The 27075-nt window shown below is 35.7% G+C and overlaps 3 protein-coding genes and 1 long non-coding RNA gene across 7 annotated transcripts; 2 read left to right on the forward strand and 2 right to left on the reverse strand.

Annotated features, from left to right (window-relative positions):
• Nucleotides 1-10165: 10165 nt before the first annotated feature.
• LOC136219728 (uncharacterized) lies at nt 10166-14592 on the reverse strand. 4 transcript variants are annotated; one of them, XM_066007227.1, is made up of 4 exons: nt 14308-14591; nt 12369-13557; nt 12164-12242; nt 10166-10418 (listed from the first exon to the last, which is right to left on the reverse strand). In XM_066007227.1, exon 2 carries the CDS (start codon nt 13442-13444, stop codon nt 12434-12436), a length of 1011 nt encoding a protein of 336 aa, XP_065863299.1. In that variant the 5' UTR covers nt 13445-13557; nt 14308-14591; the 3' UTR covers nt 10166-10418; nt 12164-12242; nt 12369-12433. The 4 variants fall into 4 exon arrangements, with proteins under 4 accessions (XP_065863299.1, XP_065863298.1, XP_065863297.1 ...); XM_066007226.1 differs by lacking the exon at nt 10166-10418 and adding an exon at nt 11235-11418; XM_066007225.1 differs by lacking the exon at nt 10166-10418 and having other exon boundaries at nt 11995-12242; nt 12369-13510; nt 14308-14592.
• Nucleotides 14593-14976: 384 nt separating this feature from the next.
• Nucleotides 14977-15646, forward strand: LOC136219729 (ferredoxin C 1, chloroplastic). Its single transcript, XM_066007228.1, has one exon. The coding sequence runs from the start codon at nt 15081-15083 to the stop codon at nt 15537-15539; it is 459 nt and encodes a 152-aa protein (XP_065863300.1). The 5' UTR covers nt 14977-15080; the 3' UTR covers nt 15540-15646.
• A 5253-nt stretch (nt 15647-20899) lies between these two features.
• On the reverse strand, nt 20900-24271 carry LOC136219730 (FRIGIDA-like protein 4a). The gene is made up of 3 exons (XM_066007229.1): nt 23255-24271; nt 22459-22634; nt 20900-21582 (listed from the first exon to the last, which is right to left on the reverse strand). The coding sequence occupies exons 1-3, from the start codon at nt 24153-24155 to the stop codon at nt 21094-21096; spliced, it is 1566 nt and encodes a 521-aa protein (XP_065863301.1). The 5' UTR covers nt 24156-24271; the 3' UTR covers nt 20900-21093.
• On the forward strand, nt 24266-25356 carry LOC136219731 (uncharacterized). Its single transcript, XR_010684251.1, has 3 exons — nt 24266-24389; nt 24732-24851; nt 24933-25356. It is a non-coding gene; the product is annotated as an uncharacterized lncRNA (long non-coding RNA).
• The last annotated feature ends 1719 nt before the right edge of the window (nt 25357-27075 follow it).

Consider the following 27075-nt stretch of genomic DNA (forward strand, 5'->3'; position numbering starts at 1 on the left):
CATGGAATCCTTTTATCTGAAAAGAAATCAGAAATCTTTAAAAATAAAATAGAATATTTAGGATATATAATAGATAGTGAAGGATTACAACTACAAGATCATATCGTAACTAGAATCGAAAATTTTAAAGAAAAATTAGATACTAAGAAAGAAGTCCAACAATTTCTAGGAATAATAAATTATGCATCAGATTATATAAAAGACTTACCAAAATTACGACAACCCTTGCAAGAGCTAATTAAGAAACATAAAGTATTTGAATGGACGACAACTCATACTGATACTATAAGAAAAATAAAAGAAGCAGTAAAAGTTCTCCCAAAATTAAGACTACCTAAAGATAATGATCAATTAGAATTATATACAGATGCTAGTGATATCGGGTGGGGAGCAGTACTCATTGCATATAGAAAAGAAGATATAGACAAAGAAACTCCTTTAATATGTGGCTATAGATCAGGAACTTGGAAACCCTCAGAGAAAAATTATCATATCAATGAAAAAGAATTACTAGCTGTTAAAAATGGAATTAAAGGATTTAGGTATCATTTGTTACCCATAGAATTTATCATAAGAACAGATAATACACAAGTAGGAGCATTTATCAGAAATAAAATAGATCCCCTACCAGAACTGAACAAAAGAAGGCATTGGCAAAGTTTTTTCAATTGCTATAATTTTGTTGTTAAACCTATCTCTGGAAAACGAAATATCTTAGCTGATTTTTTGAGCAGGAATGGAGATAATGATCCAGCGAATATCAGAAATCAGAACCGCCAGATGCTGGCAATGATCAGAAATCATGAGAACTTTCTGGACAACCTTGAGGAAGAACTCAAGAAACTCCAGTCTCAGAACAATCAGAATATACGAACCATGACTCCTAGATCATCTTATGAGTTGTTAGGAGATCTTCATAAGAAGCCAATTGAGCTGCCAACTTCATCTAGTGGACTCTCAGGAGCCACCACCTTGAACCATTCTAAGCTGATTAATCAGAACTCATCAGAAATCACAACCTCCCAGGTTATACAATTCCCTCCAGAAATGACAGAAGCATATAAGAATATCATGAAATTTTTTACATATAAGAAGAGTCAAACCGTATATAGAACCATTAAGATGACCAAATACCCTAGGTATATATGCTCAGAAGACTGCAGTCCAGATGTTGTTCAGAAACTATTTCGATATGGATTTCTGGACAAAGTCATGACTGATGAGAGCCTTAATAGTGTTTCAAAACTCCCATCTATCATACCCAGATCCATTGACGAACTTGGATTAAGTTTGGAAGAGGAATATTTTGTGTTCAAATTTTTGATGCTGCTATGGACTTAGAAGGGAAACCAATAATAATTGCTCAGATTTTTAAGACTGGTAGAAACACTAAGATTGATGTAGATAATTCCGACCATCAATGGGACATTCCATGCAAATTAGAAAATTTTAAATCTTGGTTAGGAGAAAAACGAGCACATGGAATCCATACGATCAAATGTAGACTCGAAGACTATATTAGAAATAAAAAGGTGGCTATAATAGCCAGATCGAATCATGGAGAAGTTGAAGAAATGATAACTATCAACTATTTAATGGAAATGGGTGATGAAACGAGTCAACAAATTTTGATAGAAATGCATACGAAATTGATGGATAAGAAATATAAACATAGTTCAGATACATTGGCCCATTATGAATCTATATATGGCCCAAGAAAATCATGTTTAATTAGAATTGAGCCCATAAGACCTGAGCCCATGAATATTGACTCCATAAGGCCCAAAGAAGAAGCCCATCCAGGAAAAGAGGAGGATCCATTTGTTTAGAAAATGAGATAAAAATGGATAAGAAAAATAAGAAATATAAGAACGAGGTGTCAATACCTAAAGAAAATGTGGCAATAAGATCAACACGTGGCAAGACATGAAGATATGAAGAGACATGTGTCCAAAGAAGAAGCATGAGGTGGAAACATTAGAGATTAGTGGCAAGATGTAAAGCTTGAGGTGGAAGAGCAAAATAAGAAGCATTCGACACGTGTAACCTAAAAGTTTGTACTTTTAACTTTTGTAATGATGTAATCTCCTTTTTGGTAATTTCACCTTTGATCTTCTACCTATATAAGGAGAAGACATATGATGTATGAGATATAACTTGCTTTGAGTAATAAAAGCTTTCTTTCTCTCTATATCCATGGCTTTCTAAACTTCCCCTTTTAGCATCCATAGTTGTTAACTACTTAAGTTTAACTTTCGTATAGCATATTAGTTTAAAAAGATCCAGAGTTATAAAGCAACAATAGTTAGCCTTCAGACGAATCCAAGAGGTGTGTAGAGATGCTGGAACACAGCCATAACCCATGATGATGATGAGAGGGTGTCAGGCAGAGTTCAGAAGTCTCCACTGAGGATTGCTTTGAAAGGTATACTAGAGTTCCTCTATAACTCTTGTTCTAATTAAATTAATTTGTTATCATTAGTTACACTTAAAGGTTTAATATATTATGGATGTTAAATTTCATTTAACAATGTTTACTTCAGCGGTCTTTTGTCTTCCTACCCTTTTTAGGGTCATAAGAGCGATCCTGCACACATTACACACATCAGAAAAAATGGTTATGTTTCTATTTTCAGGGTTTTGTTTTCCTTTTTGTTTAGTCTATTAATTTATATTATAGGGCCTGATATTTATAAGCGCAAACTACAATCGATAGTGTTTTTTTTATTTTTTCTTAAATTACATTTATACAATTTAAATTACATTCATCTATTGATAAAATACCGATTCCAAAAATTAAATTACAGCTATGTAAAAGAAATTTAAATATCAATTTAGTAAATAAGCTGTCAAATTAATAAAAAAGATATTTTTTTTGGTAGGAAAGGAAAAGAAAAAACAAACAAAACAAAAACCGCTCAACCCGGGATCAGCCTAGGAAAACTGACCCCCACCACATCCTCCAAGATCAAAGAAGAGATGAAGACCGGCGGAGAAGAAAAGGTAGAAAGACCCAACACACTAGAGTGCCCTTCCATCGCAAGACGGTCCGCAACACGGTTCTGCTCCCTATAAATATGAGCAAACCTAATAGACTCAAAGGAGGAGCCAATCCTTTTAATGCCTTTAATAATGTTCAGGCTATTCCGGCAAACAGCATTGCCCTCAGAAATCATTTTAACCGCTTTTTGGTTATCTGATTCAACAAGAAGCTTCTTCACCCCAAGATCCTTAGCAAGTTTCAGGCCAGAGAAAATCCCCCAAAGCTCTGTAGAAAAGGAAGAACCAATACCCAAATTCTGAGAGAAGCCAGAAACCCACCTGCCACCATCGTCTCTAAGGACCCCTCCTGCGGCAATTCTCCCGTCTCTTAGACAAGAACCATCAGTGTTGAGCTTAACCACACATTCACTCGGCCTACACCAGCCTAAAAGATTGACCTCCTTCATCTGAACATCCCTAGCTAAGGGGTCTTCAACAAAACTCTCAACCAAGGTACTAATCTTCTTAGAAAAGAAATCAAGGACATTAGGCTGAGAAACCACTCCTCCTCCAAAGATCTCGTTCCGCCATCTCCAAATCTGATGGCAAACCACCACAAAAAGAAGAACACTTTGATTCCCAGGCAGAAGAATCCCTTTAATTCCATCTACAAACCAATCATTTTCAGAATGGGCTAAAAAGGAAGGTAGCACATCCCTAGGGAGAATTCTCCTCCAAACCTCCTTACTTTTCTCACAATCCCTGAGAGCATGGCACAAAGTTTCCTCAAACCCTCTGCATCTGCCACAGGCTCCAGAATCCACCAGGTGCCTCCTTTTTCTATTCGAATTAGTAAGCAACCTATTCCTATCCCCAAGCCACAGGAAACTCCTAATACGGTACGACACTTTTAAGGCCCAAATCGTCTTCCACACCCCAGGGGAAGAAGAATCCAAACCCTGATAGAACGCCTGAAAAGCAGATTTACACGAATAGGCCCCATTGTTTGTCAGCGCCCAACAGTAACGGTCCTTGTCATCAATTTGATTACTAATGTGAACACCTCTAATAGTAAGGAGCGATTCCAAACTAAAGTAGGAATCAAATTTATCCCAAATCCACTCACCCTCAGAATCCACCACATTAGCAATCCTCCAGTCCTGAACGTCCAACGGAGGTAAGGAAGTACAAACCTCCAATAAAGGCTTCTTACCTATCCAAATATCCTTCCAGAAACTGATGGACCTGCCATTACCCACATTCCACCCAATCCTAGAACAAAATTCAGCAAAAACTGCACTAATGCCTTTCCAAAGAAAGGAACAATTAACCACTCTATCCTTAGGCCCCCCAAACACTTTATCCTTCCTATACTTCCCGCATAAGAGCTGGACCCACAGAGCTGAAGGAAACTGCCACATCCGCCACAGGAGTTTCATTAATAAGACTTTATTATTATCTTTGGCTTTCCTAATGCCCAGACCTCCTATATCTTTAGGCTGACAAACCTCACTCCAAGGAACAAGATGGATCTTTCTCCCCTCCCCAGCTTCCCCCCACAGGAACCTACGGTTAATTTTATCAAGATCTTTAAGCACAGGTTCAGGAAGATGACAAGCCTGCATAATGTGATTGGGAGTCGCACAATTAACAGATTGAATTAACGTAAGACGGCCAGCGAGAGAGAGTCTTAGCTTTCCATGTGGCACACTTCACATTTGCTTTATCCAAAGTATCTTTAAAAGACACCTTAGACACTCTCTCACTGTGGAGGGGAATACCTAGATACTTTCCAAAAGAGCTAGTCAGAGGAATACCCGACAGATCACTTAACCTTTTACAGACTCTCTGGTTCATATTTTTAGAGCACATCATCCTAGACTTTTGGACATTAAGCTTCTGACTAGAGGCCGAACAGAAACAATCAAGAATATCCATAATAATACTCAACTGCTCCTCATTACCTTCCAGAAAGATCAGAACATCATCTGAAAAGAATAAGTGAGTAACCTGGGGACAGAAACTATTGATAGCCACTGGGTGGAAACTCCCATTATCAACAACATCTTGGATCAGATGAGACAACCTCTCCATTGCAATAACGAAAAGGAAGGGGCTCATTGGGTCCCCTTGACGGATACCCCGGCCCGGAGAGAATTCCTCCGACATATCCCCATTAATCATAACTTGAAAAACAGGAGAAGAGATACAAACCTTAATTAACCTTCTCCAACTGTCAGGGATCCTCGCTCTCTCCAGACTCTCCATCAGGAAACTCTAGTTGATGCGATCATAGGCTTTCTCCAAGTCCAACTTAAGAGCCACAATGCCTTTCTTCCCCTTCCTGATCTTCATAGTGTGGACCATCTCTTGGGCAATCACCACATTATCCATCATTTGTCTACCAGGCACAAAACTACCCTGATTCTGACAGATGATCTCAGGAAGAATGCAGCGGATTCTATTAGCCATAATCTTTGTAACAGTCTTATAAAGAACATTACAAAGACTGATAGGCCTCATATGCAAAAAGGAAGAAGGCTTCTCAATTTTAGGAATCAGAACCAGAAAGGTTCTATTCACCAGCTCTATATCCTGAGAACCATTAAAAACACCTATGATAAAGTTGTAGATACCTTCCTTCACAACCTCCCAGTGCTTATGGTAAAAACCAGCAGGCAGACCATCAATCCCAGGAGCTTTAGTAGCCCCAATACTAAAAATGGCATGGTCAATTTCTTTTAGGGAAATAGGGTGGAAGGCATCCAGAATGCTATCCTCTCCAACCATAGGAAAGGAAGCAACAGAGTGAGCCCTCTCCAGATGAACAGGCTCCTCTTTAAACAGATCCTTATAGAACTCCAGGGCCAATCTCCGAATATCCTCATCCTCATACATCCAATCACCATTAGAGTTCTTAATAGCATCAATTCTATTCCTCTGCCTTCTAATAATGGTAGAGAGATGAAAATACCTGGTATTCCGATCCCCATCTCTGATCCAGGACTTCCTAGATTTTTGAAACCAAATAAGCTCCTCCTGCCTGAGCACAGCTTCCAGCTCCTTCTGAAGGGTTCTGAGAAGGCCATTCAAACCGTGATCAAACCTAACCTCCAACCTACGCTGAATACCCTCCATTCTATTCAATAATTTATTCTTCCTCCTAATAATATGCCCAAAGACATTTCTATTCCACCCCAGCACATTATTCCTGAATCCTTCAGCAGCTTGAAGGACATTCGAGTGAGGTTTCCAATTATCATGAACGAATTCCTTAAACTTAGGATGAGATTCCCAAGCCAACCTTTAACGGAACGGTCTCTCACCCCTAGGACGATTGCCTCTCATCAGCCTAACCAATATAGGACAGTGATCCGAATGACGGAACATGAGATTTAACACAGAAACCTCAGGGAAAGTAGTCTGAGCTAAAACATTAGCATAAACCTTATCCAAACGAACAAAGGTACTATTGCGCTTCCAAGTGAACTTATGACCGGAGGCCCCAAGATCAGAAAGCCCACATAAATCCATACTATTCTTGTGGTGAAGGCACCGATTAACATAATGATGCGAACCCCCTATCTGATCACTCATAAGAGCAATATCATTAAAGTCACCAGCCACAAACCAAGGCTCAGATATGTTGACACTCATAGAGTAAAGAACCTCCCAAAGCCGTTTTCGATTGGCCAAAATAGGGTCAGCCTACACCAGGGTAATAAAAAAAGGTTTATTACCGGAAACACTCACTTTGCAATGAATAAACTGCTTATCCATGCTAATAATATCGAAATGAACCCGATCTGGCTTCCCGAAAAGCCAAATCCCACTAGCCCGGCCAGTAGCCTCCGATCTAACACAGTTCCAGTTCCTAAACTTTTTAACCACCTCATCTGCTTTATCTCCACTAATCTTAGTTTCCATTAAAGCAAAACAAGACGGATTAAAATGTTTAATTAGATCATTAACATGGATACGGGTAGCCTTGCTAGCCGCACCTCTAACATTCCAAAACAACAAATCCATAGAAAGGAGGACAACTAACCGCACCCACAACCCTAAGCCAGGTATTTATTAGGGGCTACTGAGAGCCTTGCCGAGGTACCCGCGTGCCCTCTCTTATCTGGTAAAACCAAAGAATTATGGCCACCTTTTTGCTTCCCTTTTAGCTTTTTCATACTAGTTTTGTTCACTCCCATAGTCTTCCCAATACCAGGGTCACCACCCTGATTAGGAATACTAACCTCATTCATCTTTTTCTTCACTTGATAAGCTAAAGTCTGGGATCCCACCTGGGATTCGCCTTTGGAGACAAAAAGGGGGTTAACAGTTTCAATCACCTTAACTGATGGTTCTATAGATTCTAATCCGGGCATGCTTTGATCAATCTGCTCGTCAACCTGGCCAGAATCTTGTACTTCCTCAATAGTCAGGGCCCCAAATCTGGAACCTGAAATGATACCTGACGCAGCCCTAGAATCCCCTTTCATTTTGGGGTTAGGTTTCTCTTTGATACTAGGATTAGCAGTAGGATTAGGAAGGATAGTCTTTATATTAGGGTTAATATCTGGGGGACGATTTTGAACAACTGAAGGCTGAGTCCTTCGTCTAGCAGGCCTCTTCGCGACCATCCAGGGACCAAAATTCCCCCCATCACCTTGGATCCCTTCGGTTCTTCCGATATTACCCTCAGCTTCCTCTTCTAACACCTTCTCCCTCTTAGGGCATCCCTCCCTAGTATGACCATACATACCACAATCATAACAAATATTATGTAACCCTTCATATTCAATAAGGTACACCTTGTTTTGAACACAGAATTTTGATAACAGGGGTTTTGCAAGATCAACATCAATACAAACCCTTGCAAACTTACCTCTAATAGCTCCAACCGTAGTTTTATCCACATGATGAACCTTCCCAACCTGACCTCCTATTTTATTGAGAAAGCTTTCACTGTAATACTCTATAGGGAGGCCCGGAAACCTAACCCAAGTCACTGTAATACTCAATTTATGAAGTTGTTCTTTGGAGGTTATGTTTTGTTGATATGTAAGAATAATTTTTTTAAGATAAAAATATCTTTAGTTGTAATTTAAACTTAACTGTATAATTGTAATACTTTGTTTTATAAATAAAATGTTAATTTGCAACTTTAATCCACATGCATCTATTTGCAAATTGAACAAATAAAAATATTTTTTTAATACTTTTCCCTATTTATAAATTAGGAATTCAAAATTATATTTCAGCATCTAAAATTTATAAATTAATTTTTAGGGTTTATATTTTAAAAGCGAATTTCTAAATTTCCCAAAAATTAATTGATTGGGTTTTTTACACCGGGATATCTTGTTATCAACTTGGGCCTTGAAGCCCATTCCACTGTTGAGGACGTACTCGAGAATCAACACAGTTTTCCTCAGTACTCACTCCTCCATATTTATTTTATTTTTTTTTTTTTTTTTTTTTTTTTTGAGAATGGTTACTCCTCCATAATTACTACCTCTGCTTTTAAATTAATTAATTAAAGCCTTATTGTATCACGTAAAAAGAACTAACAAAATTACTTCAAAAAATTTATATTATGTAATAAGAATTAACAAAATTTTAATCCAAAATAGATTAAATGTTATTATAGAAATAAATGTTACCAAATGATTATATAAGAGGCAAAAATGGCTGAAATGCTTGCATCAGTGTTCCAGGATGAAAATTGCAGTTTCACACATATACAAAGAGGAAAATCGCGCCGCAGACTAGTGTCTTGTCCAACTGCTTGCGATGGTGGATCTCTGCCCCTGCTTTCCGCCATGATTTTATTTGGGATAAGGTATCAAAATAGGTCTACGGTTTTTGAGGAAATACTAATTTAGGCTCAACGTATAAAATAACACCAATATAGGCTTAACGTTTACACAATAATACGAATTTAAACTTAACGTTTACAAAATATATCCAATTTAAGCTAAACGTCACAATTAAATTAACCATATTATATTCTTCTCCTATTAACTTTATATGTTATCTTTTTATTTAGTTCTATTTTCTTATAATACAATTAATTAGTATCATTGCCCATTAAAACCTTATATTTGTTTTTCATCAACCATTCCATAACTCATAAATTACATGGCTCATGTAAGATATGCAAACTAAAAGTAATTGAATATCCACAATATTTCGAACACTAGTTAAAATAATGTTGATATATGTCAGTGTTCGAAATATTGTGGATATTCAATTGCTTTTAGTTTGCATATATTACATGAGCAATGAAATTTAGTAGTCATGGAATCATTGATGAAAACAAATATAAGATCTTAATGGACAAGAATACTAATTAATTGTATTATAATAAATAAGAATATAGAACTAAATAAAAAGATAAGATATAAAGTTAATTGGGAAAAAATATAATATGATTAATTTAATTATGATATTTAGCTTAAATTGTATATATTTTGTAAACGTTAAGCTTAAATTCGTATTATTTTGTAAACGTTAAGCATATATTGGTGCTATTTTGTACGTGAGACCTAAATTGATGCTATATTGTAAACGATTAGTCTAAATTAATATTATATTGTAAACGTTAAGCCTATATTGGTGCTATTTTGAACGTTAAGCCTAAATTGATATTTCCCCAAAAACTTTAGGCCTATTTTGGTACCTTATCCCATTTTATTTTAAGTGATATTTGTAACGCCCCACAATTTTCTTTTCTTTATTTTGCCTCCTCCTGTAAGAACTTTTTCTTTGTTTATCGGTTGGGTTAAGGTGCAAAGATACCCCTAATGTTTTGGGTCAGGAGCAATTTTACCCCTAACGTCTAAAATGGTGCAATTTTACCCTTAACGTTGGAAGCCAATAGCAAGTTTACCCCTAACGTTGATAATTTGGGTCAATTTGAGAAATAATTCATCAAACTGTCTTCTCGGTCATGAATCTAGTCATCTACACTTCACATGTGCGTCATTTTATCAGTAAGAAATAAAAAACATATGTTGGGATGTCAAAAAAAATAAAAATATATATTATCTTTTGTACGAATTAGACAAAAAAAAATCAAAAAATTCACCAAATTTATAAATATTAATCTCCAATTCTATTATTAAATTATAAAAAACATGAAATCCTCTTTTTAGAACGAATTGATATGCAATTGGTGCAAAATAAAGAACAAAAATATATGTGTTTTATAATAGTGTCTGAAATTGACCCAAATTACAAACGTTAGGGGTAAAATTGCTCCTGACTACAAACGTTAAGGGTAAAATTGCACCATTTTTTACGTTAAGGGTAAAATTGCTCCTGACCCGAAACGTTAGGAGTATTTTTGCACCTTAACCCTTATCGGTTTGGGCGGGGTGGTCAGTTTCCGGGGGTGCCAACAAAGTGGGGATGTCTAGGGCTGTTCCTCCTTGTTCCAGCTTTTAATAAATAAAAAAAATGATTATATAAAAGGCAAATAACAAAATTTTAAATACTACAAGAATCAAAAAAAACTTTTATGCCTACAAAAGATAACAGTTTCATACACTCTTTTCTTTCTCCATCTTGTCACATCTAGAGATCCAAGGAAGAAATTTATTGTGCAGAGTTTGTGATTTGTTTTCAGTCACTGAAGAAAATAGAAATTGTAAAAGCTATGTTCTTATTCATTAAACTTATTTATTTTAAGTTAACAATTATTAATGCATATATTTTTCTGCTTAGATTCTTTATGCTTAGATAAAGAATCATCAATATAATTAAGCAGAATATCTGATGTCCTACCGCAATATAAAGAATCATCAAGCAGAATTTCATGGTGCAAATCTAAAAAGATTTTTCAATCGTACCCATTCTTACTTTCAGAGTTGTATCAAAAGGGCATTTAATTAACATTTTAAATGAACGATGAAAATATCAGGGACAGTGTCTAAATAATTGTCGCAATATCAAAATAAAATTGTTTATGTTGTATTTGCGTTGCGTAGCTACAAAAGAAATTTAGGCAAAGTGCTTGTTTTTTCTTTAATTTTTATTTATGTATTAACAAAGAAGACCTAAAAGTACTTTCATTGTTTTAATCATATTTTTATATATTAATAAATACCAATATCTTTATTTGTAATCAGCTAAAGTTTACCATAGATTTACACCAAACAAACAAAAAAAGATAATAAACTAACAACTAGCAAAACTCTATTTGTCATTTTTGAATTGACACAAAATTGGTATGTAAATTTTTGAATTGAGATTGACATGCTCACTCGAAAATAATATTAAATGACCCCAGTATTTGAAATTAATATCATATTCTCTCAACATATCAACTTACTTAATTAATAAAAGTAATAAAATTACAATTATTACTTGCAAACACACACGGCTCGAACTTTTCATATTTTTACATGCCTTCTTTATTAGAGATAGTAACTATGTGACCTGCAAACATATTATTCGAACTCTATATTGTATTAGTGAACTTTTTGAATGATTATGGTTAACTTGATAATCCAAAAATGATATAAAATATTTAGAGATATTACTATATCCTCATATATTTTTAAATGTCACGATTAACATAGCTACATTGTAAAACTACGACCGACAAGAAATCAACACTAACCCGATTAGGTTGACAATGACATAAAAAATCATTGGGTTGGCTTAAGGTTGACTCATTTGATACTAATCGAATAATTGATATGACAGGAACACAACACTGTCACCCCTAGTTACGGAGGAGAGCCATGAGCGCACGGAATCAGAGGCCAAGAAGGAAGCTGAGTGAACCCATAACTCACAAGGGATTCAATACGTTCATCCATTAACAGAGAGAAAAGAATCACTCTTTCAAGTCAAGTGATTCTACAATTTCAGTTAATATTAATGCTAGTATTGTCCCAACTGAAGTGCAACCCCGGTCGAGGATCACAAATCAGTTTTCCGAATAATCAGTGCATAGCTCAAGGTGTAATTGTCATGTCTTAGCCTCTCTTCTCATTGAATCAAACAGCAAAGAGGAAAGACATCTCTATTCAAAGCTTGGAAAAATAACCAGTACACAATTACAGATGGTAGATGCAGAAGCAGCAGTATCAATTATAACCAAGAAATCAAACCCGTAAATGATGATATTAGGATGTTTACCATTAAAAACTGGAAGGGCGTAGATTATCAAACTTACAAATCAATTTTCCACCATTCTCTGGCCTCTTTGGAATCTTAATTGCAGTTCTTGTAGCAGCATTGCATGATATTCCCAACTGCAATAGAGGTGAAATGAAAATGGATACGGATTTCAGAAGAACCGAAAAAAGGCGAAAAGGATGTTACCTACAGAATCTATGTCACAGTCAAAATGCAATAATATTATGGGTTCAAGAACTTACAAGTAAGCCTTCTCTTGATGATGAGAGTCAATACACAGCCAAATAGCTAAGCGAGCTCCAAGATCTCAGGGTAAACGAACCTTCTTACGGTTCCTTTGCTTAAACTTCACTTTCACATTAATGCCATTATCAATAATAGACTGAAGCACAACCTGAAGCTTACCCTCTAACCTCTCCCCTTTCCTTGGTGTGTAAATCACATCATGAATATCATCTTCTAAGGCTCTTTGCGCTAGAATTGATCCCACTGCAGCACAAGCAGTCGCATTCCTTGTTGAGATCAGATCAAATTTTATGTCCTTGGATATTGAATGTGCAACAGCCACCACCTTGCTTGTGGCACGGTGAACAATGCACGCACGAACAGAAGCTTTTGATATGTAAACATCCAAGCAGAATGGTTCATGATAAGGCCCAGTAAGCTGATTGTAAGTTGGTTTTCTAACCTTCTTTTTCTCAACATCATCATGACCCTCCATCTTCTGCAGATGCAAAGAATAAGCCTTACCATTTCTCACTATCTGGGGAAGCTTTTCAACTTGGCTTTCCTTCTTTTTGTTTTCTTTAAGATCATCATCCTTCCTTACATTCCTCTTCGATGATTTCTTCCGGTGAAAGTCATAACTGTACTCTTCATATTCTTTGGAGTCCCTGTCAAGCTTATAAAAAAGATGGCCTCGAACTCTCATATTATCAATCTCGTCAAAATCAGAGACACCCTGCGAAGATGCTACATCATCAACATTTTTGTTAAATGCTTCACTAGCATCATGTTGTTGTAATTCTTCCTTTTCCCTTTCTAATCCATTCCAAGCATGAAGTAAACCTGTTTTAACCTGCCAAGTCTCATTATCCACGACCTCAATATCATAATTATCCAAAAATGGTCTCTGATCGCTGAACAATGGAGAAAGATGAATATTACTAACAGAATTGCCACAATGCTTTTGTCTCACAAAAACTGAAGTTTCTGGAGCTGTGTTACCAATACTAGAGGAAGTCTTTGAGCAGAAAGTAAAGACTCTTGAGATGAGGGATGATAAACTAGTGGGTTTCTTCAAGAGAAGCAAAGCCATTTAGAATAGCCAAATCAAAACGTAGAGTTGAGATACTCAGTCTCAGTTGGATAAAACATCAAAAACCTGGAAGGTCCAAATGATCAATATTTCTTCAGATCCCCAAAATATCTCTGATGCATTTTTTAACAAACAGACAGAAAGTAAACATTAGATATACTCAATAAACCCAAAAAATCATACTACTTCTATATTTAATAAAAAGATTCAGTTTTGCTAGTGTAATATATATATAAAGAAATTAAGGTCCAGCAATCCTTCTAGCTTAACATGATTAGTGTTACTGTGTTCTGGAAATTTCATATTAATCAGGAAATCCTAGCTCTAGACCATGTACTGCATAGAACCATATAAATTTAAAAATTGGGTACCCTTATTCTCAGTGGCGGAACTAGGATCCTGGTTGACCCGGGACTCAAATTTTTAACAACAAAAATTTTATAACACTAATAAATATAAGAATAATATATCCAAAAATATCCAAAAACTCATAGCCCCCTGAAATTCAATGGAATGGACTTAAGAACCTTTATTGAAACTTATTCCACAACTTCTTCCACCTGAAATTTTTATACTTTCCATTTCAACAACAATGAAAATAAAATATACTAATCTTTTTGACAATTTATCAGCATGCTAACCCTTTCAATTCTGAGCAGATTTTTTTCTACTTTCCATAATTCAATAACTAAAACGAAAACAACAAAGTGCTAATCCTTTCAATTCTATTCACACCTAATCAGCAGTTAATCAATCAAGTGAAATTGAAAGAAAAACCTATTGAAACACAAATTAAAAGATACATCATATATATACAAACCTAGGCTAGGGATTCAAAATACAAATCAACTAAACTAACCTACCTGAAGATCAATTCCGGCGAAGAATACAGATTGTGGGAGCAGCGGCGGTGGCGACTAGCTTAGTCCGGGTGGACGATGACGTCGGGGTTGAGTCCAGGTCACCGTCGGTGTTGAGGAAGGGGATCAGACTCAAGAGCTGGAGAAGAAATCGAGCAGTTGACAGACGGAGCTTCCTAAGTTTTAGTTCTATTTCATTAATTGAAACGGCGTCGTTTCCTTTTGTCGAACAGAGGCGCTGAGGATAGGTTTCCGACCTCGATCTATAGGCCTCAAAAAATTATTGGGCTAAATATCTGTGGTATGCTATATTTTTCAAAAACGCGAAAAACGGATGATGATGGCATCTGTATTGGCGATGTGGCAGAGGGTAATTTAATAGTTCATTTTAAATAAATTGCTGTGGTTTGTGTGTTTTTGTAAATAGGTACATGTGGTTTTGATATTTTCGCAAATAAATACCCGTGGTTTGGATGTTTTTGCAAATAGATACTCGTAGTGTAACAAACCAAAAACAAACGCTTAATTCTACAACACTTTTTAATTTTAAAAAATAAATAATAAATTTTATTGAAAATTTAAAAACCACTGATAAATAAAATTTATATTTTACCCAAAATAACATACATAGAGAATCAAAATTTGTTCAGAACAATTATATTATTATAGTCTGCTAGAAAAGGGCCCAAAAGGCAAAGAGAGGAAAACCTTATCCTATCAATAACCACAACTCCAAAAAATAGCTTCCCCACATTTCCCAGCTGAAAGAAAAAGCCATGGCAGCAGCTCTTAATTTCACTCCATCTCCTTCCTTGAGTCTCACAAAACAAAACTTACCCACAAAACTATCTTCCTTCAAACTCAACTACAACAAAATCATAAGATCAAGATCAAGATCATTGAAGAAGAGCTTAGTAATCAGGTCTTACAAAGTGGTGATTGAGCATGAAGGTCAAACAACAGAGATGGAGGTTGAAGAAGATGAAGACATTCTATCAAAGGCATTGGATTCTGGAATATCTGTGCCTCATGATTGCAGGCTTGGGGTATGCATGACTTGCCCTGCTAAGCTATTGACAGGCACCGTTGATCAGAGTGAAGGTATGCTTAGTGATGATGTTGTAGAGCGTGGCTATGCACTGCTCTGTGCTTCTTATCCAAGGTCTGATTGTCATATTAGGACTATTCCTGAAGAAGATTTGTTGGCTTTGCAACTTGCTACTGCTAATGACTGACTGACTGAGTTTTTCCTTCTTGTTTTCACTTTATAAAATTGTGATTTTTAACTAGAGTTTTTGAATCATGGAGATGTTGAATGAATACATTAGCTAGTTTCTGGTTTTATTGTATGTGGTATGGACAAAATTGGGAAATGATAGCACTTGAATAGGCTCCAGAAATGGAGTAGTCTTTAGGAGAGAACAAATTTCAACCCTATGTATAAAACAGTGCAATATTAATACTGACTAGACGCTAGTAGAGCTTAGATGACGCGTATACATATAGCCAAATTGATGACAAATGAGATTCTATTAGAAGTGCGGTAATGGAGTTTGAAATTGCTTCATCTACAAAATGTTAGTGTTTAACATAGCACGATTTTATAGGTACAAGAACAAACTATGTAGAGCTTACAGGGTTATTCTTAGGGCTTAAGAGGCTAATTAACATCAATTTCAAGAAATTAAGGATGTGAAATTGAATACATAGCCATAAACAAGGGCCTTAAAAGTGATTATCAAAATACACAGCAAGGAAAAGAGGTAAACCTAAGCTCCAATCCAAGATGTCATGGGAAACCAGCAGCCTTGGCGTAAGCTTCAGTTTCTCATTAATGCCATTATCAATGATAGATTGAAGCTTAGCCTCTCTATTCTCTCCCTTTTCCTTGGTGTGTAAATCACATTGTGAATATCATCTTTCAATGCTCCTATCGCAGCACAAGCAGTGCGTGTTCCTTGTTGAGATCAGAGCAAATTTTATGTCTTTGGATAACGATTGTGCAACAGCCATCACTTCGCTCGTTGCCCCACGGATGGAGGCTTTTGATGTGTTGTAACCTTTTTCTCAACATCATCAGAGGCAGGCATCCATCTTATGCTAAAAAAAATTGGAATTCTTTTACATTCCTCTTTGAGGATTTCTTGTCAAAACTAGAGGAACCCTGTCAAGATACTACATCATCAACCTACTCCTGAAATGCTTCTGTGTTACTCCATCCCCGCTCTCTTGGTTATGCGAAAGTCGTTATCTTGGGGGATAGGCTTGCTACTTAGATGCTTTCGGCAGCTATCGGCGTTGCACTTGGCTCCCCAGCGTTTATTGTGAGCACCATAACTGGTATCCCAAGGTGCGTCCTTCCCGATCCTCTCAGATCCTCTCAATGTTCTAACTAGTATGTTGTTGTGTTGTGCTTCTTCAATTTCCTCACCTATATATTCCAAGCATGAATCGAACGCTCAATATCATAACGATCCAAAAATGGTCTATGATCCCTGCACTGCACAATGGACAAAGATGAATGTTGCTAACATAATTAGAAACACAATGCTTTTGTCTCTCATTAACTGAAGTTTTTGCAGTTATCAATAATAGCTAAAACCATTGAGCAGGGCCAGGAAGTAAATACTCTTGAGAGGACACGGGTGACTCAGTTGCGACGAGAAACTAGTGGATTTCCTTGGAAAATCAAAGGAAGCAATGAGAATTCGGTTGAGTTGGGTAAAACATCAAACATATGGTAGGCAATGTCAAAGATCCTGATAAAGCCGCTATAAATTTCCATGCCACACATTGAGATAAACGAGCTGAAGTAGATATATGTGCCCTTCAGTTCCACCACATCCGTCCGGTGATGCAAACGATGACGACCAACAACAAAAAAAAAGGGAACATTTTAGGGATTTTACAGAAAATAGAAGGAAAATGGTCAAATTGAGGAGAAACTTGGGATTAAAAATTAACATTACTTATTATTTGGGTAAATTAAACCCATGGTTACTGAACTTTACTCATTTTTACAGTATGACCACTAAATTTTAAAACATACCATAAAAGTCATTCAATTTTACATTTTCTAACATTATGAGCACTAAACTTCAATCAAAGCTTCAAAATGACAGTTGACGACCTCAAAAATGAAAAATTCCAACAATTAATGATATTCTAAGAAATTTTAATTCTTCAAAATGTTCGCATTCAAATCATTTAAGTGTTGTTTGTTTTAAGAGATTTTAGAGAGACAAATGGCCATATATCGTGATTTGGGAAAATAAAAATGTAATTTCATGATAAATGTCGTTTTAAATAGCTTTAATTCTTGAATATTTTCATTTCAGATCGTTAACGGTCATTAGCAAGCAAATAAAACATTCAATTTCCATTCATATCAGTTTGCATAATTAATTCCCTTTTAGAGTGGAACACCTTACAACCTCCATCTTAAATTAAAATGGTCAACCCCTTCTCTTGAAGCTGTCATATGCTTAACAATTTATTTTTAAGCTCAGAAATATAGTAAACATCATATATAACCTGGATTATGCCATTTTTTTGTACCCTTATGATTACTTTTACTACTACTGTCATTCTTGTATCATTGTCAAGTTTTACTATATGCTTGTAATCTTCTAAATTTGAGAACCATACTTTGTTCCTAGTCATATGGTTACTGCGGCCTGAATCAAGAAACCAAACTTCTTCTCTCTTTGCTTGGTGAAACTTTATGTAGGACATCAACAGAAGTTCTTCGTCTTCTTCTTCCAATTCAGCCTAATTGGCTTTCTTATCCCAATCAAGACACTTGAATTGAAATGTCCTAAGTTCTTCGTCTTCTTCTTCCATATGGCTGCTTTATTTAGGGGTTGTCTCTTTCTACCTCTGCCACATCCTCCTCTGAACATACTTCGACCCCTTCCTCTACTTGATCTAACATCAGCAACCACTTTTAACACTTGTTCCTCTTTTTGGTAGCCCGACATCCTTTGTTCATGAATAAAAAGACTCTCATGCACTTCGTCAATGCTCAAAGTGCTTAGATCATTTGACTCCTCTATTTAGCAAACAACGTAATTAAATCTAGGAGTCAATGATCTAAGTACCTTACTCACCGTTGTGCTTTGCTCCATTGTCTCACTATTTGACCTCATTTTCTTCACCATAGTCAAAGTTCTCCCTAATAAGTTGTCTATCTTCTCTCCTTCTTTCACGGCAATCAACTCAAATTCCTTTCTCAATGCTTGGAGTTGTGCCCTTTTCACCTTCGTAGAACCTTGATACTTTTGTTTCATTGAATCCCAGATTGCTTTTGACGTCCTCTTGTTAAGTATTGTTTCAAGAATTTCTCTATCAATGGCCTGGAACATAAAATTCTTGACCTTTAGATCATTGAGTTTAGCCTCTTCCACTGTCTTTCTTTGTGCTTCACTAGCTTTCGTCGTCCCAATTGCAGCTGCAGGTAGGGATGACAATGGGTACTGTACCCGCGGATACTCGGTACTATCTGATCCTAATGGGACTACTCGTACCCTGTATAAAAGGATACGGGACAGGTATGGAATCAAAATCATTACCCGTTAGGGCAATGGGAGGGGTATGGGAATACCCCAGGGTGCCTGATACCCGTTACATGCTATAACTCTTTTATATATATTATAAAATATTATTGTTTTTTAGATGTAAGATGTTAGATTTAAACTCCAACCTTTTATTCTTCAACCATTGAATGATATAACTAAGGTATTTTATTCTTATTGATTATGGCTCAATTTGTTCAATTTTTAGATTGATGATTTATTAAATTTATAATTTGCTAAATTTGTAATGTTTTTTGTTTTGTTTATTGATTCTTAACGGGTAAGGGTACCTGCGAATTAAATGGGACAGGTATGAGATGCAAAAGATATACATGTTATGGTAATGGAACGAGTACGGGTAGTTAAAAAATAAACAGGTAACGATTTGGAATTGACACTATCCACGGATACCCTACCTGTTGTCATCCCTAGTTGCAGGAATTCCTTTGTCCACTAGGCTCCACATCTACTTGCTCCTCAGAAAGTTTTCCATCGTCATTGACCAATAATCATAATGGCCATCGAACTTCGGAATAGATGGTTCCATGAAGTTATCTGAAGTTGACATTTTTGTTTAACTCACTCTCTCTTAATTTCACACACCTAATTTGACCCCTTTCATAACTCTATACCAATTGTAAGCTGCAGAAACTTAAATAGTAAAGAATATAGATGGAAAGGGATGATTTTATTCAATAGGAAGAAGAGCAATAACAATATTGTCCACTATTTATCTTTTAAATATAAAACTATATGGTTCGGGCTGATAAGGTTAGAAAGAAGAGCGCGAACTCTATTCATTACCATAAAAAAAAAACCCTAATAAATCACATTACATAAATTTATCAGACACGAGCAAATGACAAGCTCACTAAATTATTTAATCTTTTAATTTGATATATTAATTAAATTTTTAATCTTTCAATGTGATATATTACATCATTGATCAATTACAATCACACTTTTTAAAACATTGCTTACTAAATTATCTAATTATGAATTACAAACCCAGTTAGAAAAGCACATACATTGCTTCTACCCTATATTTAAAATTATATTTATAAAACTATCAAAATAAATATATATTTATACAACTTAAAATAAAAATTTTATAGTTAGAACTATTGAAAAATATACAAATTTAAATACAAATAAAAGAATAATGTTTCTTAAACTGAATTTTATATTAAGTAAGGACTTTGTATATTATTCGTGAACTCTTTGACCCCAAAATTTAAAATGATAAAGTTCAAAAATAAATTTAAACTGTAAGAGTAGTTTTTATTATTATTTCTAATAAATACATCAAATTAATAATAATAATAATAATAATAATAAATCAGCATCAAACTTTTCTCTCTACTATTTTATATGGAATAGTTTAAGTGGATCATATGATACCACATGCACCAATAGTATTTGAAAGAGAAATTGTGCCTTACGAACTGTTAGGCAACATCTTTTATATGATAAGATTTCATGTCCCTTTCTTGTTTTTTTAAGCAATCTTCAATTTTTCACTCTCTTATTATTTGAATTATGAAGAAAACTGACACATCAACTTAGGCATACCACCACTATCATATGATGCATTTTCATTGGGGAACACAAGCCCAAGTCACACTATTTCTTGCACATTATCTCTAAAGATACAATATAAATTCAAAACATTATTAAATATCAATCTAACATTAGAGCTCACCCGATAACACGATTAATAAAGACAAGCCACTTGACACGATCTTGTTAACAATCATCATTTCTGTAGATAATACGAAACTCATTTTGACACCCTTGCGGGGAATTGGATGCCATCTAGCTTGAACAATAGGGGTCTTTCATGAACCAAAACAATTGAATTAAACAAGATTGATGGCATTAGCTCTGCAGAGAATTCACATGGAACAAAACAGCAAAGAAGATGGAACATTTTTTTAAGCTAAACCTAGAAATAGTAGTTGTAATTTCAGTGCCTCGACATTGGTTATGTTTCCTTCAGGATTACTTTCACAATCACCTAGTACTACAGTTTTGATCAACATTAGAAATACAAACTTCTTACAATACAAAGCAAGAAGTAGAGCAGTTATGATTAACACACACATCGCTACCATTAAAAAGGTTAGTGATTACAGACAAGCCAACTGAGAAAGCAAAATAAGATTTTTGGGTCATATTATCAGTGGTTACCATCATCTTCAATGAGTAGTTATGTCTATCGGTAGTAAGCCGTCTGATAAGCTGGTGCGAAACCATTAGCATATCCTGCGTATGCAGGATAACTCAAAGGAGCACCTGGATATGACGCGGCCATTGGTGGAGGGGCAGCCTCGGGTGAGTATGCATATGGGGATGGAGGGCTCCTGCTGCCATAAACAGCTGGTGGAGATGCATATGCTGGTACGCCAGTTGGGTACTGAGCGTGTGAGGGAGATCTAACAAATGCGGGAGGGGCAGGGAAAGATGATACATATGCATTTGTCAATCTTCCTGCCTTGGCTGGAGGCATTGGTCCACCGTTGCTGGCACGCGTCCTCTTGTTGGCAGGCACAGCAGCTGGCCTCTTCTTCTCAATCTTGGTCTTCTCTAGCTGCTCAAGGCGTTTCTTGAGGTTCTCGGGTGGGAATTGAACCTCTAGTTTGTATTCTTCAATGCACTTTATAACGGCTCGGAGTGCTGACTGTTCCTTTCTAGAAGCAAGTTGCTACAAGAACAAAAAATGTAAACAAGTGCACTGGATGAGTTTCCTTCACATAAGAACAAGATGTACAAACATACATCCAAAGCACCTTTCTTCCAAGCAACCCAAACAACAAGACGACAATGTACAGCGTAATTACAGCCAAAAGGTTCATATTGTCATTGCTTTTGCCTTTAAACACTCTTGTATTTCAATTTTTCTTTACTCCTGTACAATTTGTTTATCTTACAAGGAATCAAAACCAGTGTCAATATCCAAGATTTTACAAGAGCACCATTAACTAACAACTCTTTAAGACAAAGCATATGTGTTTCAATATCCAGTGAGACTAAACTTTAATACCTTATAGTTATATTGCTCTATAATTCACAATGACAGTAGCAAACTATAGACATTGCTTGCAAAACATTGCGAACATTAAGACCAACTACACGTTATAACACCCACTGAACACACGTTACACTAAATTTTGGAAAATTAGAGAATCAAATAGATCTCAAATCACTTGTAAAATAGAATAATGCAATGTTCCTTGCACTTTTGAAGACTATGCTAAAAATGTTAGATATACCAAGACATCTTTCATATAAGGAGAAATATAACATAACGTTCTAGTTTCCACACATTTCAACCTGTGAACATATGCTTTAGATGGAAATAGGTATCAATCGCAGCAGCTTTTTATGAATGCTGATGACTATTTGTGTCATGCACTGCACCAATACGAAAGGAGAAAACAAAATTTTCAGCTTGAACAGGAGAAGAAACCTGATATTCAATGTGCAACTCCCCTAATCAAAATAACTTCCTCGGAAAATTTAGCACCAAATTATAAGAGTAAGCAAAATATATATTTATAATGAATAAAATGAAAGCTACCGCAGCTCGGCCAGTATTATCAGGATCCTCCAGAATGGAAGCTGCAGCCTTCCTCGCATCCTTCAAAAATGCTTTCAGCAATGGAACTGGGGGGAACTTATCTACAAGACCAACTTCATAAGTGAAATGTACTGCATCAAGCTGTTGTCCCCTACTAATTAGCTCCTCAATCATATCTGCAAATGACAACAGCTCTCAGAAACCACCAAAATAACAATATTAAACTGCAGTTTATGCAAATATTCCAAAGTCACCCAACTGAAACTTTAAAAAGACAGCCATGGATTGGAAGATGCAATGACCCAAATATGTCGGAACAGCCAAAACAATAACCCACAGTTACACTTGTTTTTTTTTTTTTTTTTTTAAACAAAACAGTTACACTTGTTTATTGCTGGCATTTACAAGTAACAAGCTTTAAAGATTGAGACTTTCAGAGTACTTGAACTTCAAATTAATGCCATATTAAGCTATCCTCACCATAAGATATTCAACTTTCCATACAAAGAAAGCTATTATATCTTATCAATGCTTATAAAAATATGACAAAATACTTAAAGATGAGACAGTGGCATTGCCATAGATTAACCTAATCAACCAAACTCACATTTCCCTCTTCCTTTTCTTTCTCTGTTTCCAACAAGCAAACATATCAGATGCAAACTTCAAATTAAAAGAAGTCTGGGTGTCTCTCATACTACAATTAGCTCTTAAAAAATAGACTTTCTAGCACTAAGAAATAAGAAACCAGTTCACCACAGTAAAGTAGAGTGAACTTAGAGGGGAAATGACATACCAGGCATTTTATCACCCAAACCAAGTGAAACGGCAAGCTTAGGCATCTGTTTACGCCAAGCAGAGCCAATCACAAGCTTTCTGTACAAATCCACATCCTCCTTCTTCACAATTCCAAAAGTGACCAAATGCTGTAAAAAGGTATGAACATCAGGGGTTTTCACATTCTCAATCCCACCCCGTTCTTCCAGACTTCTCTTCCAAGTCTCAGCAATCTCCTTTGCCCTCTCCTTGATGGTTGGAGTGACAAGCAACCTAGACTTGCCTATCACTGGGTCCACAACCACCGGAATCAAGCTCTCTAAGGTCAGGACACAAGCCCATCCCAAGTCATTCCCTTTCTCGCTCCTATCGCCCCTCTTATCCACCGGAAAGACCTCGGAAATAGTTTCCAAGACGAACCTAGCAGGATCAACGCACTCAGCCAGAGCCGCCGGAACCTGGCTCCTCAACACATCAAGTTCCTTCTTCTTCGTAATCACAAATTTCCAGAACTCCCTTGACTTCATTTTCAAGCAGAAGGATCTGAGAAGCTGCAAGAAACCATCACCATCATCCACCTCACCATCAGGATGGTCAGAATCGAGGCGCTCAATTGAATCAAGAGCAGCTTCCTTGTGTTCGTCCACACGGTCGAGCACGATCTCGACGCTGCCATCAATAGTGACCTCTCGCTTCTTGAGGGAGGCGAGGGATGTCTTGGTTTCATGGTCCAAAGCCTGGAATTTATGCCTGAGTGCTTCAGATTTCTTCTGGATGTTATGTTCAAGAGAGGAAAAGTGGTCAGAGAGCTCCTTCCAGAGAAGAGTGCAGCTGGTCATCAAAGAAGTCTGACGCTGAAACTCGTCGAAGCTAGGCTGAGTCAACTCCGTTAACTCGCCAGGATCGGGGATCGACCCCATTGTTGGTAAGAATCAGGTACCTCAAGTAAACCAGCAGCTGAAAAAGAAGAAAGAAAGAAAGAAGCCCGAAAGAAGAAAGAGAAACCCTAGAAATAGAGAAGAAGACAGAAACCAAACGAGAGGGAGAGAGATGAAAGGGATAAAGGTAGGAGTAGAGAAGGATACAGTGGTGACGTGGAAAGGGACAACTCAAGACACGTGTAGTGGCTGGCGACGGAAACAAAAACGGAATTAGTAAGAATTAATTTAACTCCTGAAATTGACTACTGATATAATTAATTTAGTCCAAAGTATAAGTATCAATTTAGTAACTAACTTGCCATAAAAGAATGGGAAAGGTAAAAAAAAAAATGAATGTGACTTGAATTTCGAACATATGCATATATGCATGTGTTTTAAAAATTTGTAAATATATATATATATATATATATAGGACATACTTTGTTATTAAATTACATTATTAAATTTAGTTGATATTTACCATTAATAACCAATTAAATTTTTATATTAAAAAATTTATATTTACGTAACTGTGAATTTATAAAAAAGAGGATTGTACTTGGATAACTCTTGCAGGTGTTGTGGTCAGAGTTTGGAAGATGTTAAACATGCCCTTCTCAAATGTCCAAGAATGAAGGATCTATGGTGAAAGTTGTCGTTGCTGACTCGATTAGACAAAGTTCACGATGCTGATATGTAAGAATTGTTTAATTATATGTTGCAGAATTTTTTTAAGAATTGTTCAATTATATATTGTAGAATTTTTTTTTATGCAAGATCAACAATTAGGCTCTCTAGTGGGTCTGGTTCAAACAAAACAGTTTGGTCCATAAGGACGAGCACATACCATTGTTCGTTATGCAGGCAAAGGCTGAGGATTTCCAGGTGGAGTGGAACCACCGAACGAGCAACTTTTCAGTCCGTGCAGATTCTGACGTAGGAAAACCTAATAGCGATAAAAAAAAAAGTGTTGTGCAATGGGCAGCCCCATCACCTGGAACATATAAGCTCAATTGTGATGTATCCTGAAACCCAGTGACTTGGCAGACTCGTATTGGCATCATTGCTCGTGATGTTAATAGACAAGTTCTCACCTCTGTTGGGATACTGATTGGTGTGTAGCTCGGTGGAAGCGGAATTTTTTAATGTGTCAAATTTGCCCGTGATTGCTATTTGAATCTTGTCATTATATAATCTGATGCAGAAGGAGTGGATGTTTTATTTTTGAGTCTGTCATTTTCTTCGTGTAGGTTCAAACATAATCAATTCATTTATTTTTTAATAAAAAAACATCATTTAATTTTAAAAAATAGAAGTAAATTACATTTTATCTTAACAAAATTATCACCACTCAACTTAATTATAACCATTCAATTTTAAAATTAAATATAAAAATTACTTAATTTTGTCATTTATTAATATTAGAATTAGAATTGGAACCGATTTTTCTATTTTAGAGAGCACAAATTTTTCTAAATAATTATTTTTATCTCTTTTAATTAAATAACAAAATCTTTCAAAAAAAACTAAATAACAATAAAATAACCTTATGACCAAGTTTAGATATGTATAAATAATTTTAATATCAATCAGTTTAGTAGCATTCAATTCAATATATTATTTATTATTTTTATAATTATTTTTTTCATTATTATTATTAGAACCCTTATTAATAAGATTTTAATTTTAGTTATTATTATTTCAGTGTCATTCGTTGAGTTTTTTTCAGTATTGTTTAGAATTTTATATTTATATGTTTTACAAAGTAGAATTAAATGTTATTAAATTAGTGAAATTTGTGATTTTTGTATCAATGAATAGCAGAATTGAATGATTGTTAGTATAGAATTGAGTGGTCATTTAGTAGAGGTTTCAGGGATAAATTACATACGTGGTATACAACCTTTACCTGTTTTCACACTTTGGTGTATAACTAAAAATTTGTCACACTAAAATGTACAACTTTCTGGTGACCTCCCACTAAAGTGTACACCAGGTAAAAATGTCCGGTTAACCCGGTCAATATGCCAAATCATTAATTTTTAACCCATATTTAATGAAATTTGCACCCACTCATCTTCTTCTACCTTATATGTTATTTTTTATTTTCTCTCTCCTCCATTTTTATCAAATATCATTTCTCCCTCTAACTCTCATCTCTCTCATTTTCACTTTCTCTCTCTAACTCCCCTCTCTCTCTCTCTCTCTAATTCCCCCTTTCTCTCTCCCTTTCTTCATATACCAAATTTCCGAGTATGGTACTTGAAGCCTCTTGTAGAGGCCATATCTCAAACTTCTCAAACTAAATGCAGCAAGAGTAACAAAATGGTGATATCACTTGTAATCATGAGCATAACTCTATGCAATATTCCCTTTGTTTCACAATAAAATTCACCTAATCAAGAGCAATTTTTGACCCTAAATAAACAGAACAAAAGCAACAATTTCTTAACCAAGAGCTCAACATTCTTAATGGGCAATGAAAACACAAGTCATAAATTTGCAACATCCCCATACGAAAAACCTAATCTCAACCAAACAAAAATAAATTGAGTTCTCTGAAACACAAAATAAAGCATAAAAGCTATGCAGATTACATGTTTGATACATTACCTGAAAGACAATTTCAATAGCTAAAGCTTAATTCCTATTAGCCGAAAGCGGAAGAAGAAAATAGATTCTAAAATTGGGAAAAATCAAAGGAAAGAATTAATTGAGCATGACAGAGTTGAAAAAACTTCATCTTCTAATTAATTTGATTACAGACACAACTTTTCTGGTGGAGGATTTTTAAATCAAAACCTGTAAAGATTATAACACTGGTCAGTGGATATCAATAGCGATTTAGGGTTTGGCTCCACATAGAATACTGCTACTGGGTAATGGAAGAAGGAAAGGGGGAGAAGAGGCGCAGAGCAAT

Source organism: Euphorbia lathyris, chromosome 2, assembly GCF_963576675.1.
Source record: "Euphorbia lathyris chromosome 2, ddEupLath1.1, whole genome shotgun sequence".
In the NCBI taxonomy this organism is placed as follows: Eukaryota; Viridiplantae; Streptophyta; class Magnoliopsida; order Malpighiales; family Euphorbiaceae; genus Euphorbia; species Euphorbia lathyris.